The sequence below is a fragment of the Sceloporus occidentalis genome, unplaced genomic scaffold (genome assembly GCF_023333645.1).
Source record: "Sceloporus occidentalis isolate IW3139 unplaced genomic scaffold, rSceOcc1.0.p SCAF_225, whole genome shotgun sequence".
In the NCBI taxonomy this organism is placed as follows: Eukaryota; Metazoa; Chordata; class Lepidosauria; order Squamata; family Phrynosomatidae; genus Sceloporus; species Sceloporus occidentalis.
The window spans coordinates 186,761-206,603 of record NW_028317205.1 but is presented as its reverse complement, the minus strand read 5'-3'; the positions used below and the strand labels follow the sequence as shown (position 1 = coordinate 206,603).

At 41.0% G+C, this 19,843-nt stretch overlaps 1 protein-coding gene across 3 annotated transcripts in view; it reads left to right on the top strand.

Annotated features, from left to right (window-relative positions):
- Window positions 1-19,843, top strand: part of LOC149276760 (plexin-A1-like) — a 123,523-nt gene that overhangs the window by 51,110 nt on the left and 52,570 nt on the right. For all 3 annotated transcript variants that reach the window (XM_089503319.1, XM_089503321.1, XM_089503320.1), the window contains exons 3-7: window positions 5,307-5,444; window positions 13,845-13,945; window positions 15,687-15,810; window positions 16,268-16,421; window positions 17,191-17,290. In XM_089503319.1, coding sequence (XP_089359445.1) covers window positions 5,307-5,444; window positions 13,845-13,945; window positions 15,687-15,810; window positions 16,268-16,421; window positions 17,191-17,290 — 617 coding nt within the window. The remainder of the gene's footprint in view (window positions 1-5,306; window positions 5,445-13,844; window positions 13,946-15,686; window positions 15,811-16,267; window positions 16,422-17,190; window positions 17,291-19,843) is intronic.

Here is a 19,843-nt window from a genome sequence, read left to right as displayed (position 1 = left end):
ATAGCCTTTGCCATACCTGCTTTTTCTTTCCTTTGTACCTACTTTGTGTAGGTAACGTTCCCTGGAGCACCGCAGAAATCTTGCTGCTAAATCGTTGATAAACATTTTTTATTTTTTTATTTTGTGGATCGGTTTGACCGGTTATTTTTTTGAATACACTACTGTTCAAAAGTTTTGGGTCACTTAGAAATGTCCCTGTTTATGAAAGAAAAGCAAATTTTGTTTATTAAAAAAATACTTGTTAGGTATGCTATACAAATTTATTTTTACACCATCCGAGATCCCAAAATGCACTATGCTTGTCTGCGCAGGGTTCTGGACATCAGATTTGGGGTTTCTATTGCTTTCAGCATTGCTATCATTTTTCAAAACCGTCTGGGCATGGAGAATCCTAATAAATGGAAGACTTTTTTTTTTTTTGTTTTTGTTTTTTTAAATATTCCACATTTTATTTTTTTGCAGCACTACTTTCACCTTCAGCATATTCTCTGGATAATCATGTACCCCAATTTAAATTACCCTAATATGACCCATCCACCTCTTCGGCTGACGGGCTGTTGCATCGACTCTCCACTCTTTCTCCTAACCTCTTCTTTATAATTATCGCGTCCACCTTGGATTGGCTGTTCCAATATCCAGGACCAAGTTCATCCAATTTGGTTCACTAGTACTCATGGGCTATTAAACCCTTGATTTTTTTAATAAAAGCAGCATTTTGTCAGCATCTGGAAGCCCCATATTTCCCTATAGCACACGCTAATTCCCTACAGGACTAATATTATGTCTATTGTACACCCATTGGGGAGATAACACAAAGTATAAATATTTTCCATCGCAGTCAAAGGTTTGACGACAAAAGACACAGTGGGCAGGTGCCCAGTGGAGGCAAAATGGAATTACATACATGTTCACACAAAAAATGCCTCTGGCCCAAGTAGGTGGAACTGAGCCGTGCAGCAGACACACAAGAGCCCCCTTTCTCTTGCGCTTTTCTGTGGCTGCTCCCTGCCTGTAGAACGGTGAAGAGTTTTTCTGAAAAGGTTGCGGCGTGTGTTCGAGACAGATAAGCCGCTGGCTTTGAAGTGTGGCCGCCCTGAACACCCGCTCCTGTTGCTGCTGCCAGTCACAGAGAATTAATCACCTCCGCAGAGAGATAAGGACGCAGAAGTATTGGTAAACGCAGGAGGATGGGGAATGCAGACCCCCCCTCCCACCACCGCAGTAACCAAAAGCATGGCGGCCCACCCCACACCTTCAAAAAAACGCTCTTAATATTCCAGAATTTCAGCTATTTACCGGCCCGATTCTTCGGCAGCAAATGTGGAACGCTGGGGTGAGCTAGGCTTGGCAAGAATTCTGAATTTTTTCTTTTTAAATCTAAATATTCCATCATTGTACGAGAAAAGAAGTCTATAAGAAGTCTATATATATATATATATATATATATATATATATATATATATGTGTCTAATTAGAAGATGATTGTTGGAGAGCTTCGTTGTGGCGTAGACTGATTTCCAATATGCTTAGATTGGAAGATGAAGCCTCTGCCCAGCATGTGTCCACCACCAGTTGCGTAGTGGTTTAATTTAGTAGGTCGGTATGTGCATACAGAGTATTTCATGTATGTATAATAAGTGCCCCCTATGAACAACCATTATGTTATGACAAGATATAAGTTTGTTGTACTTCTAAGTGGTTCTTGTTGGTGGAACCTAGCCGCCATCATAGGAAGAGTAATAAAAAGGCACCTTGATGCAGGATAGCCTCTTGCATTCTTCCCATACACTTGCAAACCCTTCCTCCGTCATTTTTACCAATTCCTACTGTAAAGACGCGTTACTAATGACTGCGATTAATCTCAGTCATTCCGGCTAATCATAATTAAGTAGACTCCAAGAGTTTGCAACACATCCAAAAACTAATAAACAATGAATTATTACCAGGCATGATGCCCAAGTGGGGGCTGAAGAACGGAAGAGCCTGAACTAATCCATAGCGCACAGCTGAATGTGTCTGTATGTATTATAATGCGCCTACCATCTGGGAGGGCGATCCTCGGAAAGAAAAAGTGCCACCGGTTTTGGGTCTGTTGGGTTATGTTCCATTTACTTATTGATGGTAAACGGACGCAAATGTTTGCATGCTTACGAGCGCACATGACCCATGAAGAAGGACTCTTGCATCCTGTCCCTATAGAATGTGCCAGCACGGAATCAAATCCACCTTTCCATATCAACAAGCCCTTATAGGTTAACAATATTGTTCCATGAATATGTACCCCTTTGATACAGAGAAGACAAGGAATGAGATAGCGAAGTTCTATAGAACTTTAGGGACAGGACTTGTTTATGATTATTTTAAGTACCGGCTAGTGTAGGTTTTGTGCATTCTCATTTTTTATTTTCTCATTTGGTGCATTACACATACAGAATGTGTATTAAAGGACACTGTTCAGCCTGCGTATTCTTCTTACGGTCACTAAAAGTTAATGCTTTGCCCTGGATCTCCCAAATGAAAACTGACAAGAGTAGGAAATGCTTTGGGGATGGAGGTAGAAGGGATGGCACCATTGGCAAGGTCATCTTCAAAGATGGTGGCATCACTGAGAACACTGGAGAGATAGTAGAACTTTACAATTTAAAAGGTCTATAGGCTGAGCCATACATGGTGTGTCGCTTTATTTTTCAATGTGTTTTAACCATCCAATAAACACTGCTGAGGATCTTGCTGAGGTTCAGTTCCACACTTAAGTCCCACCACAGATGTCTTCTAGCTCGGTCTTGAGTTATTGGTGATATTTTACTGTGTTGTATATTTCAATACATCATGGCTTGGCCAATGAATGTTTTTGATCTGACTATTGTGTTTTTCAGCAGATTATTACATCCTAATTTAAACTGTAACATTCTTTCTGAAATATCTATTCTGTATTGACCTACATTTCGGGCCTTTAACTAAGTTGCTCACATTAAAAAATGCTTTATTTCCACTTATTAGGACATGTAATTTGACAGCTCTTGCCAAAGGGTTACTTTTTTTTTTTTTTCTAGTCTTGTTTTCTCCCATTTCTTTTTTTTTTCTCAATTTTTTTTTTTTCCCTGGCAGTTTTTATAGCTCAATTATATAATTACCCCGGAATTTGAGCATACCACAAACAGCCTGAAAAAAAAATTAGTATTTTAATAGACACATTTTATTCTGTTATCAGCTGTGCTGATCCTGACTGTAATTGGGAAAAAAAAACCAAACACACATGTCTTTCTCGCAGAAGGGCGATTTGAGGGAAAATTCATTTGTGGAGCCGTTTGGAACATAATTCTGATGCCGTGTCTGTTTATTAGTTGTTAATTGGCCGCTTTAGCCCTTCATGGTCTTCTAGATGGGTCACATGAGCCGAAGAAAGGAGCAGTGTTATTTTTTTAACATTCTTACGTCATATGGAAAATGGTCGGAAATCAATAAAGTTCTAAAACTCCAGAACCGACTTAAAAACTATACGTTCCTCCTTTTCAATATGGCTTAAGCTCTCTTTGGGAACATCAATGCTTACATAAAGATATTAAGGTGTATAGTTTTTATATACATGTTGCCGTGGAGCATTAAACACTCTGAAAAGCAGAAATTCGGAATTGGTTCTGGGGTTTCAGAACTTTTTCAACTCCCGACCCATTTTCCATGTTCAAATTATATAACCCCATCCCTGTCCTTTGAAACGCGAGACCCAGGGAGGCCTGGACTGGCCATCTGATACGTGGGGCAAATGCCTGTTGGGCTGCTGGCCAACAACATCGGGTGCTGCAGCGTGCGGTCTGTCATATCCAGCTGTCGGCTGCTCATATAGCATTAGGCAGCCACTTAAAGTGCCTGTCCCGTTATCCCCTCTTATTGTACAGTGACTTAGGCATGTAAGGAGCTCTTTTGATGGCCGATAAAAGAGCGTTGATCATGAGGTCAAAGATGGGTAGAGGCCATATTTAAAGGGTTCTTCAAAATCCTGGAAGATTTTGGGCTAAAATAATGAAATTGATTCCTCGGCTCACAGAGAATTACATTGGAATTCAGGAACTATTTGTGGAAACGAGAATTGTTTGCAAACAGTGTCTCTGTTTCTTTAAATCTGCTTGAGTCCTCTCCCTTAATTAAGTACATTTGTTTAGTGAAACTGCCTAAAAATAATCCTCAGATGATGTTATCGGGATGCTGGCGGTGAATCAAAGCCGTGGCTCTAATTAAACGAGGCCTGTGATTTGTTTGTGTGTTGGCATATATTTCCATCCTAATGAGCAGCTCAGGGGAGCCTCTGCTCTCTGCTCCCAATTGTAGGATGATCTCCGGGACCCCTCGGGGGTGCTTTGCAAGAGCGGTTTTCTAAGGGGGTGCAGCCTTGCCTTTGGCCCCCTTATTTTCTGCTTTGGTTCCATTAAGAGATCTGATTATGAAAAGGGTTAAACCCGGGCTTACGCGTAATTATCCCCTTCTGTACATGTTGCCACATAGGATTTAATCACGAAAAAACATAACTAATATTTGATCAAGTGGAAAAGTTCATTCCAAATCCCTATGTTTGTTCCTAGAACCAAATGCAATTAAGGACTGTTTATAACTCACTTGTGACTGAGAAAAGTAAGACGGTGGACATGATCTCCAAGACATTTCTTACCAGACTCAGAATTTTGCTGAGTTTTTTTTTTCTCCCCGTTTGGTTGCCCACTTTTTGGTGTCTGTTATTTACCACTCATGTCTCTCCACCTCTCTAGCCGGCCTCGCCTACACCCTATCAGTCCCTCTTGAATCTCTGCATTTTCCTTCATGATATACTTGCCTCTTATCGATCATTGGTCAGATCTGGATTCAGAACACATGTGCAGGTTTCAATAGGGGTTATCCATTTGTTGTTACCCTGGCAACATCACCCAACATCCCAATGCTTCATAAGACCACGTTGGCCTCCCTACGTGTACTACGTGAGCTTCACCGGCCGCCTGCTCTGCACCGAACGACCTACTTCCTTTTAGTCCACCTGTATAAATGTTTAACGTTTGGAGACACCCTACATTACCTTATCCAGACTTCTGTTATTGTTGTCTTTATGCTTAAATTCTTGGTCCTCTAGTTGGTCTTTGGCTCCAAAGACTTTCACATCTCAGAAGATGCATTGCAATTTATTAGTCTGCCTTTGCCTTTTCCTTCTTTTAGAACCCATAACAAAGCGTATATTAATATATATATTATCCATATGATGTGTCATATCTTTCCATGGTAGTCTTCTGAGGTTGCTAACTGCTGCTTTCCTCTCTCCGCAGATTCTGATAGACCTCTCTGGACCATCCCGTGCCACCCAGCAATATGAGAACGTTGTGGTTCATGAAGGATACGCAATCTTGCGTGACCTGGTGCTAAGTCCCGACCAACAATATATCTATGCTATGACAGAAAAACAGGTAAGGAACTAAACCGTGCAAACTCTCTATGATATTGGACGTGAATGATACAGGTCATGTAGATGTATAGGCTGATCTATACGGTTTCTAGCAGTCAAACCAGCACAATCAGAGAAAATATTTTAATGGTAAACAAGATGCCATCATCTGCCTGTTGAATGATGACAGCTCTCTCTCTCTCTCTCTCACACTCTATGGTCTGATTCTGCCATTCTCCTAAGAGAGTGCTTTTCCAGCCATTTAAGCAGCAATATTTGGTCGTTTTGGTAGTGTGAGGACGTAGATGCGAAGTCAAGAAGGTTAAGCTAGACCATGAATTTAATGACTGAAGCCATTGCCGTTTGTGTCTAGGTTGTGAATTCTCCCCTGGTTAGGATGTAAGAGCAGGACAGACAAAAAAAAACCAGGATAAATCCTGTTAAAGCCTTCATATTTTAGTAAACCCCCTATTTCTGCCTGTGATGTGGGTCTTTTTCATACAGCCGGTAGTTAGAAGAGACCTTTGGCTCTCTCGCTCACTGTTGCTAGGGACGGCAGGCTCTGTAGGATCAGTTTATGTGTAGGACATTGGGGTTGTTGCTTTCCCTTGATTGTCTTGCGCTTGGCTTTTGTCATGCTAATGCTATCAGTTTTGTGCTGTCGCCAGGTGAATAAGAAACAGTCTCACATGAAGGCATCTTGACTGAAGGATAAGAATTCAGGGAAACGTTCTAACGCGGAGTGTTGATGTAACAGCTCATTGACACCTTCATACGAACGTTCAGCTGTTTGTTTACATGTTTATCTTATGAGCTTTACGTTTTACGTTTTTGTTACTTTTTGAATACCAATATGTGTGGTTTGCTTGCCGCCCGGCAGATGATAATACTGGTCCCATGGCACCAGCTACACAGAAAAGGAAAATAAATTTTTCACCCTTTTGCCACTTGGGTGGTTAAATAATTCAAACGTGGGAAACCTACCCGTGGATGGTGGAGACACAATCCTCTTAGGGTTTCTGGTGTACAATTAAAGATACGAATAGGGGTTGTTATCATTATTTTTGGTTTTTATCCATATCATTCTTTTTCCAAAGAGGCAAAATCCTGGAATGAACGTTTTAAAAATGTATAGGTGACATGCTAGATCTCAGAACAACGAGCACTTGGCCAAGCCGCTTCGACGGATGTAAATTCATGTTGTCCTCACTTAATTTCATCCCGATGATGGAATACACCGACATAAAACGATCAGGGCCGAAGGAAGTATTTTGCTAATGCACTTTATGCACCGTGGGTATTTTGTTTTTAACAAAACTCCGCAGTCCGCACGTGGAGAACAGTGGCTTTTAGCAGACAAAGACATCTACTGGCTTTTGTATACAAAGCTCATCAAATCTCATCTACAAAAATAGCAACCAATAATACTATAATAAATAGCTTCTATGTGATTATATCTATCTTAGAGAGAGCAAACTGCAGGGCCAGCTTAAAGCTCGGGTTATTAAATCCATTTTTGCATCATACATTATTATAAGTGATGGTTCCCTCGGAAAAGGGCCGGGCGGTCGTCTTCTCAGAGGTAGAAGGCATGATATATATATATTTTTTCCCTTTAAGTCATTACTGCCCCTTTAGAAGTAGGGACTATCCAGCTAAATGTGTTTTTTGTTCTTAACAGCATGTTTTGTTAGGATTATATGAGCATTTAAATTTGTTTTATTTCTGTTGGCGACTCTTTTGCATATTTGTGGTTATGACAGCCTTAGAGAATTGTTTGGTTAAATGCCTCCATTGTGTGTTTGCAACAGTTTTGTTTTTTTAATCCCTCCATTCCATTCTTTTTTTTTGTTATATCCAGTATGTGCTATTCAAGACTTTAATACAAAGTATTATTCAAAACAGAAAAGCTAATATATTGCGCATTTCAAAAACAATAACCCCCCCCAAAAAATTAAAAATGCTACATTTGAAATATTTTGCATCTCTATCTTTTTTATGGATTAGAAGTAGCCTAGGAAAGTAACAAACCCGGATAGGCAGATTAAATCACGGCGCCCCCCCCCCACTTCTTCTGCAAGTGTTTGTAAACTTGTAGAACTTTGCCTATTGTCTTTCTGCTTGAGGAACCATCTCAGTTGATTAAAGCTTTGCTTCCAGCGAACACCTCCACTGCGGAGGAGCTGTCTCCAAAAAAAGAAAAGAAAAATATTGATACCAAATATACTATGTAAGCAAGTGACAGGGTAATGTCAGCACAGGGAACATCGTTAAGATGTGTGGCATGATTGGGTGTCTCTTCTCATGACGAGAGTGGAATGAGAACAAGACGCCGTGTAAGATGGATCCTAACGGAGAATTTCTTCTTCTATTTATTCATGCATGCAAGATTCTTGGTGAGACGCTAGTTGGGTGACAGCTCCCCTGCCTTGGTTTACGTCTTGACGGGGACGTGATTGATTGGGGGGGGGGGTCACAAGTTTCAAGAACCTTTTTTCCACCAGTGTGTGACAGCCCATTGCGGTCTGTTCTTCCTTGGCTGGATTCCTTCACCCCCTGCCTGTAGGTTTGAAGATGTGAGTTTTTGTCTCTTGCCGAAGCTGTCGCTGCTCCAGACGGAGAATCTCACGTCTCACGTGGACCTCTCCTGAAGGTGCTTGGATTGAGAGAATATATTCACATGTAACAACGTAACTTGTGTTAATAAAGTAAAATATTTGATCTTGGAGCAGCAGAGAATGTAATTAAATGCACAGTTGTAAATGAGCTGGAAGGCCTATAAAAAAATGAAGGATTTTAATCAAGCATAGGGGAGCAATTAATAAAACGCCTGTAACCCTAACACACTGACTGCTGCACCTTGGGTCTCTGGAGCCCCGAGTGCAGAGAATAGCGGGAGATATAAGATATCCTTTCATCTTCCGAGGTTCCCGGTGGAATAAGAAAATAGGATTGCCTGTTGGAAGAGGTATCGATCCAACCAAACAGATTTCTTCAGCACGCTCCCAATACGTCTTAAGTCCGCTCGGAACATTAGATAGAATGATGCACTCTAATACTCCTGTGTGTTCAACACCTTGAAATGAAAAGCTACTGCAAGACAAGTCTGATGTAAGAAACCCCTACAATGCCAGAACGGCTTAAAGTGCGTCAGGCAACTACACTGGCGTTAGTAGACCGGTGGTAGATAAGTGGAACAGCACCCTGGCTGACGTGGTAGAGGCTAATACAGTAAGAACATTTAAACATGCATGGGGTAAGAATAAAGCTATCATGAATAATAAGGACAAGACCAAGGACTGATTAAGGTTTGAGTCTTTACAGCAGGAAAAAAGGGCAGACTACATGGGCCGATCTGCCATCCAAGTCTGTTTCTCTTATAGTTGTATTAATTAATTAAAACTACCTGTAGATCTTGCTTTTTCCATCCAAGTCTCTTTTAATAAAACAACTAATTCCTTTCCGTTGGAGCTTCTTACCCCCCCCCTTTACATTGAGACAATATAATCCCCATCCATGTTGTCCTCCTGTGTTAATTCAGCAAAATTACCAGGCGTGCTTGACATTAGTGGACAGCTTTTACACTTAATTTCATGTTTGAATTGCCGTAAACCTGACGGATTATAAATGCTGCAGCTATCTACCGCCGTAGAAAAGACATTCCTAATCTTGTTTTGGGTTCCTTGCCGAATTTCCCATCCTTCCCCGAGTCTTTTGTAACTTGAAGAAAGCTGCCAGCTGGTGCATTGATTTTAATCTCAGATATAAACTCCTCTGAAATTCCTTATCTCCCTCCGAGAGGAGTTTGGAAAGTGACCAATTCCGTCGGATTAAGTGGAGGATGCTGTTGGAACGGTACCAGCCGTAAGACTAACTTGGCGATGCGGTCATAATTTTAGATCCCTGTCGCGTGCAGGCAATTTTGTTTTGTAGAATACGTATATATATATAAAAAAAAGTATGGTATAGTTTAATCTGTTTGTATCATAATTCCAGATGTCATTCCTTCAGATTAAGGTGGACCTTAATAAACTCATATAGGGAACTGCTGCATTCCAGGTTATCTCCTGCTTTCATACACCTAAATACAATGTATCGGTTCAACCAAGTTAAATGTTGGGGAACTTTGATATGAAATTTAGGTGTCAAACATTTTAATATCATTAGAAATCATTTTATGAGTCTTTAATTTTTAGCCGCTATTGCCGGTTTACCTGTATTCTCTGCGTCTATGATCCGTTGGCATTCGAGTTTACCTCTCTGGTGTGTTTGAGATTAATGCGACGTTACTGTCCTTTATTCCCTGCCGTTGGAACTAATGTCTCCCGGGGTATCTTCACACCCTTTTAATAGTTCGACCGGTTCAGTCTGATTATTACGGCTGTCTACTGCTTGTCCCGAGGCAGGAATATAATGTCCAGGTGATGCCCTTGGCTTTGGGGACAGGTGGCTGCGCAAGGTGTCTTTTACATGATAGATGATGTAGCCTCGTTTTGTGGACCACTGATGCATTGAAGTTGCTGTATCTAGTAAGGCTGAGACTCCAGCTGTGTGCTCTATTTCTGTGCATCCCATGCTTCGTTAAATAGTCCTTCTAACGCCCCGGTAATCTGTTGTCCTCTCGATAATGCCATCCTTCATTTCTATGCAAGTGAGAGAGACGTTATGTAGACAAACGGGAGCGTGCGCTGCACCAATCTCACATTCTTGACATGGAAAGTGTGACGTCAACTGAACACCTTCATAGGCCGGGGTCCATAAAGGGCCAGAAAAAAGGGCCTCTTTAAAATGAATTGTAGAAATTAAAGGAAATACTGGTGTAAAACTTGATTTGCTCTCCTTTCGAGTCTTTGGACAACTCAAAGCTTTGTATATGAGAAATCAGGATACTTATGGTGCTCGAACATGTTCAGCTTTCTTCTCATGTGTTACATGGCGCACATTGTGCCCAAAACGACTAGATATTTTTTTAGTCATTTCAAAATGGTGCGCTCCCTTTACTGTCCCTTTGATGAAAATGCTTCTGCTGTCTGTATTGGCTTTGGACAGGATTCTCAGGGTAATAGACGGAGGAGCCTCATGGTCACAGCGGTTTAATCATTGCCTGTTTTTAATTCCATGTAAAGTCCTCCGTGTTAGCGAGACTTCTAGCTGCAAAACTTAAAGGGAAAACAGCTGTCTAGTTCACAAGCCTGCAATGTGGAATTTAATTACCTGCTGGCCTGCGGGCAAATATTAATAAATTTCATAAATGCCATTGACTCTAGTGTATCAGATTAAAGCATCTGGTGTTCAGAACTTACTCCTTTGTGTTTAGGGAGATATTCTGTGAAAGATATAGGCGGCTCTCTGAAAGGTTGCCCCTCATTGTGGCAAATTTGCTTATTTACAGTCGGATAGAGTGTCGTCGTATCCGTGGTCATAATGTGAATTTAATGCTAGCAAAATCAAAGAGCAAAAAGACTCCTGACTACTTAGCCTGATAAGATGATGAGGGTCAGTATCCTTTGGAAAACATTTGAGTTGGCAGGAGAGTTGTGGTTTCAGCTCCTTGCCTTCACTATACTTTAAGAAGGTCCAAGACCAGTGAGCTTCTGCTGCAGGAAAAGCTTGACTAGCCCTGTATTATGTATTATTAAACAGCGAGACGTCTTCAAGATCTCCTCACTCAATGGATAATGCATGTCTTTCTTGCTGGTGAATCATGCCAGCGTTGGCGCTTCATAATGAATAGTGACTCGAGGGTGCAAAAAACCACCACTCACCTGCTACATCTCCTTCCAACTCTACCTTTAGACCCCATTGACATTTCCATTAGTGCTGGCAGAAACCTACTGGAGTAAATGTCGAAACGTTTTTGGTGTTTACTCGCTTTATTGGAACGCTCTGTAGGTTATAGAAGCCTTTGAAGCCCTATGGCTGTTTAGAGATCATAGTACTGAAGCTTAGACTTCACACGTAGAGGTTCTGCACCTACGACACTGTGCATCTTCAGAAATTTCCTAGTCTCCATGCTAATGCAATCAGCGTGTGTTCCTGATCATGCCGTTGAGTGGGGAGCTGATCCGTGATCTTAGCAATGTTTGGGCTATGCATCTGCGTTCTCTTGTTCTCTCGGATGCTGAACGAGGCCAATTTCTATCTTCTTAAAGCAGTTTCTGAGAATTGTTTGATTTTTTAACTCCTTGAAGTACCTCTAACCCCCGTCTGACACATCTTTTCCATTCAGCCATGTACAATGAAATAGACGCAGGTTTATGAAAGCTACGTAGACAACCTTAAAGAGACCTTCCCTAATGGTCACCTTGGTCAGGGGCATCAGTTCTGTTTGGGTGATTAATTTATTCCAGCGGTGGACACCGATAATGTCCTGAGAAGGAGTGTTGAGGTGAGCTCACAAGAAATGTTGCAAGATTTAGGACACAAAGACACTACAAGCAGTAGACAAAGACTTCTGGAACAAAGCTAAATCCTATCGAGACATTTTCTGCATGTTAATTTGACGAGAGCGGAATCTCAAAAGTGACAGGATCTTTAAACTGCGTTGGGAATTTGAGTTCCATCAAAAGTCCTCTGTCGTCTAACCATATTTTAAAAGCCTTTTACAATAACCACTAGTGCTGCTGCAAACGCACCGTGCTGTTGCCTGGCAACCCGAAAATGAAAGGATGCTTGAAGACTTGGTTCGTTTCACTCTCTGTATGTTAGTTTCAGAGAATTACAGTAACATTCAAGATGTTTCTTTTGAAATATTGTTCGCTGAAAATAAGTCCCCCCCCCCCCCAAATGAGGTTGGTGGTAGCAAGCAGGAAGCTCTTCAGCTATTGAACTACAACTCCCATAGTTCAAAACCAGTCTTTGAGAGTGTGTGGGGGGGGGAATGTTGTAACAGTAACACCTGGAAAACTACCGCTTATCTCGTATTAATAGCCCTCATAATGTGTATCTATATGACATTATATGTAATTATCACCTGCCTAGATATTGCCTTTCAAGCGTTTCTTGTTTAATTGGCACATTAAACATTTTTTTTAACTAATATTAACGAGGATGTATAATTAATTACCCGGCCACTCTGGGGATTTTTTTCTTTTACCCAAAGCAAAATAAAGAAGCATTTAGTTCTGGGTGAACTGGAATAGTTTTAAGGAATTATTTTTCTGTATTTGTAATAATTTGCACCTAATTATTTAAGTGATGTCTTTTGTAGCTATCTGCCCACAAATGGTTGGTTTTAGTATTTAATATTAATCATATTGCCTATAACTGAAGTGTTTTGGAAGGCATTGAAAGTGAGTCCTTGTATCCAAACTATATGGACTTTTATGCCACTGGTATTTTGGGCTGCAAACACTTTCTTGAGGTTAGGACAGTGGCTTTCTTAAGTAATGCTAGTGGTTTATGTTAAGATGCGCGTGTTCCATGGTGGTGACATTATCTGTTCTATGACAGTAGAATCTTTCCAGGATTTCTCCACTTACCAAGTAATGAAATGGATAACCCTGTGCGTTACTGGTCTTTGTATTCTAGTTTATTCTGAAAGCTTGGTGGGTTTGCGGCTCTTGAAGACCATAGTTGGACATCCCTTGTGCTCATCTTTTGATGTTGAGGAACTCAAAGTGCTTTGTTATACCCAGACCCAGAAATTCTCTTTATTCATATTTCTTATAACATCCACGATGTGCATTAAACATGTTAATTTTGTAATTAACTCTCTGAATATTCCTTCTTCTTCACTTGTGCTTTTCCTTCCCGCCGTTGTGGTCAGTGGAAATCACACTGCAGAACTGAGCTGCAAGACCTATTGTTTAAAGACACGCTGCTTAGGCAGCTTTCCAAACACGCTCTGCATACGCTTAGTGTTTCTCTCTCTCTCTCTCTCATCTCTCTCCCATTTGAAATTCACATTGCAGTTATTATCAGAGTGTTTTGCACATGTTGTTCCGAGGTGGAGAATTAAGGGTTTAATGAGCCCCTTTCTGGTGCGTTACATTTGAATATTTAGGGCTTTGACTTGTGGAATTCTCTCAGGGGTGAAGCTTCGCTTAGACCGACGGTCACTGATTACAGGGCCAGTGACTCGTGGTGCGAGCGGCCATGGAATGCACTGTTCTGTTTCGTTGCAGAACTTCAACTGCACTAAACGTCTTAGAGGATTGATGTTTTTTGGGCTATTTCTTCTCATTTAAAGGGATTCTATCATAAAAAGTAGCCTGTAAAGGTTGTGGTAGCGTTTCTTTGGTGAAAAAACCAAAACAGTCAAAGAGTTATTCCTATACTTTACTTCCCAACAGCTACTTCAGTTTCTCATAATATATGTGTATATGGTGGGTGAATGTTAAGGTGACATCATTTTTAATGGCTTGTTCATAGAATCTTTATTTTATGTGTTGAATTTTTTAACACGAGTACTTTGTTCCAGGTTACACGTGTGCCGGTGGAGAGCTGCGAACAGTACCAGAGCTGTGACACTTGCCTTGGCTCCAGAGACCCTCACTGCGGATGGTGTGTTCTCCACAACACGTGAGTACAACTAACGGATCCCGAGGAAGCGGTTCTCTCTGCCACCTGTGACAGCCGCCGTTCGTCTTCTGCTTTAAATAGCACGGAATTCAGAAGTTTGTCTCCTGTGAGCAGCCACTAGAAACATAGAAAAGCCATGCATAATAATTTAGACCAGGTTTAGGGAGGATATTGTACGTACGAGTACTAAATTCTTACATTAGCTACAAAATAGACAAAAAAACATCAACAAGGACTGCTAAACTTGTGCGTTAATGCCAGCAGGTCACAAATAATCTGAGCCCAGCAACACCTGACGAAGGCTAAAGCTGACCTCAACTCTTGGTTTAGAGAATAGATCCTAAATCGTTGGATTTATGAGCAATGAGGGTCATAGTCTCTTAAAGTGTTGTGCAAGAAACAATCTGGGAAGAAGTGGCGGAGGGACGGTATGGGATGGTATGTTAGATGCCCACACGGTCTTTAGAGTTTAGTTCAAAATAATTTACCACTTGGTAAATCAGGGTGCATTCACAATCTCATGCAGGGACACTATGGGGTTCCAGCTTCAGAAAGAATGGCCTAAACCCAACTGTTTGTTGTCCTGAGACACATAGAGGTAAAGTACAGCATAACATTGGTTTGCATTGTGAATCCCTGCATGCATCCGGAATTAAATCTTATCATAAAATACAAGCACATCATTAGGAAGAATTAAGTCCATATTATGGAGAAAATGTTAGGTTCAAAAAGGGCTTTCCTGTTCTAGTTCTCCGCCTGGTCCCAGGTGTATGGTCGGTGAAGGTATAAATGTGTTAAGGGTAATAGTGATGTGAATTCCTTCTGCCACTTCTTCTTTTATGCTGAGCTAAATGTAGCCCTGATTACTTGCATTCTGGACCCCTGACATCCAAGTCGGTTCGGTTACCCCTCGGATATGGATGTCTGGACAGGTCTGGCAGCCATTGGGTTGATAGGTACGCGTCTGCCAATCTTTCCAGCAAGCAACGTTTCATGTGTCCGGTCTGGCAGAGAGCCCCCGTTTGATCCGCAGCATGAGAGGGGATCGTGGATATTTGGGACAAGAGACCTGTCAGTCTTAAGTGCTAATTCTGCTCTCCTCCACTGCCGTATTTCTCAGCTCCTGCAGAGCTCTCAGCAAATTATAGAAAATATTCTTACCACCTTTAAATCTCACCTATCAAGTTAAGGCATACGTATTTCAATGGTTGGGAATTACATTTGGGATTCTTCCTATGTCTTAATATATTTTATTTTCCTGGCGTTTTACATTTTAATTGTTTACGTAGTTTGAATATGGACATTTACCTTTTGTCCTCCTTCTTACCCACTCTATATGAACTTGGAAAATAGAACAATTTTTGTGCTACGTATGATTTCTTTTTCTCATATTTTGGTTTATTGCTTTCCGTATGAGGATGTTTGATTGACTCAGACCTTTGGTTGAGGAGGAAGCAATGTTGCGTGTCGTTAGGAAACAGAAGTCTTGGAAACTCAAGAGCTATTTTGTTTTTGTTGTATTAAAGGTTTATGGGTGCACTGCATTCTTAAAATGCCGGGTCAAACATAGGTCTGCTAATCTGGGTTTCTCCATATAGATTTCCCACCGATTTTTGCCCGTCTCTGTGGACCTCATCTCCCGCAGCAGTCCAGGCTTTACTCCAACTTGTATTAAGTTCTTTTCTGCCCCTTTTTCCCTTTCTCTTCCTCTAGTCAACAAATTATTCCTTTCTCCTTTCAGTTGCTCCAGGAAAGATAAATGCGAGCGAGCAGATGAGCCTCATCGTTTCACATCTGACCTGCACCAATGTGTTCAGCTTACAGTGCATCCCAAAAACATTTCTGTTACAATGTCTGAGGTCCCGGTGAGTGAGGTCAAAACCATAACTAATTTAGAATGTTTCCGGGAGTTTAGTTGTTTTTTTTTAAATTATTATTATTATTGATTGTTTTATATAGCATCATCAAATTCTGTAGTGCTGTACAATGGGTAGACACGACATAACAAGTAGTATGTAACATAACAATATGACTATATATAGTATGTTTTATATATAACGTTTTAAACGTTCAACTATAGTATAAAATGATCAGTTTATGGGCAATTAAAAGAGGTTAACCGAAAAACACTCGCCTAGCTATAAAATAGATTTATTCCTAGTTAGCAAGTGAAAGTAACTGTAATCTGGGATTTAACAAGAACATGAACATCTGCTGGGGGAAAAAAATGAATTATAGTTTCTGTGGATCTTAGAATTCCCCAAGGTTCCATTCAGTGTTTAAACGTTAGATAACATGTTTGCACTTATTGTATCTGTTCAGATGGTATTACAAGCTTGGAATGTCCCCGACCTCTCTGCTGGGGTGAATTGTTCCTTCGAAGATTTCACAGAGATGGAGGGACACCTGGAGGATGGGAGGATTTACTGCAGCTCACCTTCGGCTAGGGATGTCCTCCCAATTACACGAGGCCATGGTAAATTCCTCGCTTATACTCTAATACGCTTTTTTTGCGTTTTAAAGGTTTTTTTTAAACAAGTTACAGATTATTTTATTCACACAGGAGAGAAATGTGTGATTTTTTAAATTTTTTTTTACTGACTGAATTGGGGAGAAATTACAATAACTTTCTGGCTTTTCACTGACACAAACTGAACTTTAATTTTCAAAGTGATATATAAAACATATAAAACAATTTTAATGAAAACCTTTTTTATGCCCGGTAGTGCTAGGATAAGCACTGTTTACTGTTCCATGCTAACGAAGGACCCCCCTCCGCATAGATGGCACAGTTTATCGGGCCATCAGAAAGGGTCAGACCTTACACATGACTCAGTGTGAGTAACCGCAGGCATCGGCTTCTCTTAGCCAAGGGACAGAAGGGACCGATCTGTTTGCGTCCTTCGTTCCCACTTCATAAATAGCTGCTACAGTCGCACAACAAAAGACCCCAGTCTGGCATAAAACTCCCACTCAGCTCTAATGCTCTTTCCTTTAATTCTTGGTTTTAAGAACCGGCTTTTGTTGGAGAACAGAAGCTTCTTATGTTTTTATTTTCAACGTCCACTCCTCAAGTGTTTTTGTTTTATTTTTAAAGGACCAGTCTCACCATTTTTTAATGGTTCCCCTTTAGAGGCAAAGCCACTTAAAGGTTGTTCCGATAGGAGTCCATGAGCTTGCAGATCCTAGAATTTGATTGTTTTACGCAATTCGTTGGCTTTCAACCTGTCTGGTTTATCTTCCAGGTGACAAGAGAGTGGTGAAACTCTACCTGAAATCCAAGGAGACTGGAAAGAAGTTTGCCAGTGTGGATTTTGTCTTCTATAACTGCAGTGTCCATCAATCGTAAGTTTTGGATTTCTGCCTTTACTGTTGACTTTGATCACGGCAGAAACATGCTCCTTGTAAACGCTCTATAAGAGGAAATCTCCATGTTTTTAGCTTAATTTCTCACAGTCCGGGTCTGGTTTGGGGAGCTGGCTGCTCCACCTTTAAGGAGCTGGTCCAAGACAGATGTTGACCTATGATCTCAGGGTCCAAGTCACTTTAGATGTTATTGAGCATTGCCCTAGCATGACAAGTTGTTGGAGAAACTATTTGGGCATAGGCACAATTGATTGTGAAATACAGGTTCTAGAACAGTCCAACAAAATGGTAGGTTTTGGTATCATCCCAGGCATAACTTGCTCGGGATGCAGGACCTTTTTTCTTATAAATAAATAAAGTAGTCATGGCTTATCTGGCACATAAATTAATCCATTGACATCATCTGTTACCATTGAATGAAAGCCTGGAGATGCCTTAGAATTTGAAAATATTCACAAAGAAGGCTTTATTCCAAATGTGTAACAGTCAGAAGCGTAGACTTGCAAATGAATTAAATTGTTACCCATCACAAAAGACTACTGTGCCTAAATGGGATAATTAGTGTGATAATTTGAATAATGGCAGAAACAAAACACTGCGCGTAGTAAGCTACATCCAAAAGCAAACTGCAGGGTCTGTTCCCCAAGAACCGAACCGGCACAAGAATAATCATTTTAATCTCGGTGGATACAGTAAAATATTGCAAGGGCCAACGTCGCCCTTGCTGTAAGAGAAGTTCACTGGGGGTCTTTGCTGTTTAAATCATCAGTGTTCTGCTGGAATAAGTTACAGATTCAGCTTTAAATGCACTTAATTGACACAAGTCTCCATTGCATTAGCAAACAACTGTATGTTTGGGGAAGAAGAAGACTACCGTGTAATCTCTTGGGTGGTTCACTGGAGTCCTTTTTGGGATTGAAAAGGTTATTTTAGTGGTTTCCCCCCTAAATTTGCTCTCGATCGCAGACTCTTCCACACACTGGCCTACAAAAAGGCATGTGGGAGCTTTAGTGACCGTGTCCTCACGAGCGGAGGATGCTCTTTTCATGCAATCCCTCGGAAGCCACTGTCTCTGTTTATAACCACAGGGCCCGTTTATGGTTTAATGGAATGTGCTCGGTTATTGTTTAGAGAGAGGACACGGAATCTGCTCCGGGGGACTCTTGCGTGTGAGAGTGATCAAGCTTTCTGTACATCTGTTACTTTATAAACATGTATGTTCTATATGATTTTTCCTTTCCAGTGATTGAGTCTCGTATTCGGGACTTGCTAATGGAAAGTCTCTGTGCCCTGCCTGCCTTGGGATGCTTCTTGTACAAGAAAAGCTTGCTGGAGGCGTTTGTGATCCGTGGGAGTCAGCGGGGGGTGTTTTTGTTGTATAGTGTTTGATGGAACCTATATTGTTTATGTAAAATAGACCTGACAATCTATCTTCCATTCAAACAGGGCTGTTCAAGATCCATTTCTAGCTGTTTAAACCCAGGGGATGCTGACAATTGCCCTGGTATCCTTTCTTTCTACCTAAAAGCCTTTCAACGACTCTGTTGCTGCTCATTAATGCTGAAGCTATAGCCCCCCTCCTTGCTGGAACATAGAACTTTTTTTTTCACCAATTACTCTATATAAACAAAGAATTTGCTGGCAGATAAGAACCATATGGCCCATCTTTTTGGCCCATTTTCCTGACTCAAACCTTAATCAGTCGTTGGTCTTGTCTTAGATTCAGGAGCCATATGCCTGTCCCATGCATGTTCAAATTCCGTCACTATATTAACCCGTAGCGCTTCTGCTGGGAGGCTGTTGCTCTTATCTACCCCCCTCCCAGTAAAGTTACTTTTCCTTACATTACATCATAAGTCTAGGTATTTAGACCAGTCAACTTAGCACGGCGCCTATTATAAATAAGTTATACTTCATAGTCTTGCGTTCTTCCCCCGAAAAACCGCTAGCTCCATAGAGGGTGGAGCTGCCACCCCTACCCTTCCACACACGCTCGTCTTACCTTCCAAACCCACCAGAGAGTGACGGCTCTGCGCAATCCCTAAATTAATATCTGCCGTCGAAATCAAACTGCATAAATTTGCATACGGAACGCGCCAATTAACATGTTTGTAGGTAAAGCTAAAGGCTTTTCATTTTGAAGCACGGGGAAGGAATCTGCATAGACGGGGAAATGAATTCTTTCTCTTGCGCGTGCAGCTTAATTAAACATTTCCTCAATGTTGTTATGTGTGTGTTTTTGCCGTCTTTCGCGTAATACAAATTTATATTTAATGGCTGTTGAACGTCTACCTCAAAGGAGGACCTTAGGCTGCAGAGCCGCGTCTCTGCCGAGAGTGCCCTACCTTGGTATATTAAAAGTCTGAGGGGGAACTGGAAAAGATTCCTTGAATTTAAAATGCAGATCTCTGTAACTCTGTGTTTTGTTCTAAAGTTAATTCTTAGCCTGTTTACAAAGTTTTTCATCCAGCACTTTTTCCTCCAATACCTTGGAGACCTTTTTTTTTTTTTTAATTTAGTTTATTATTCTGG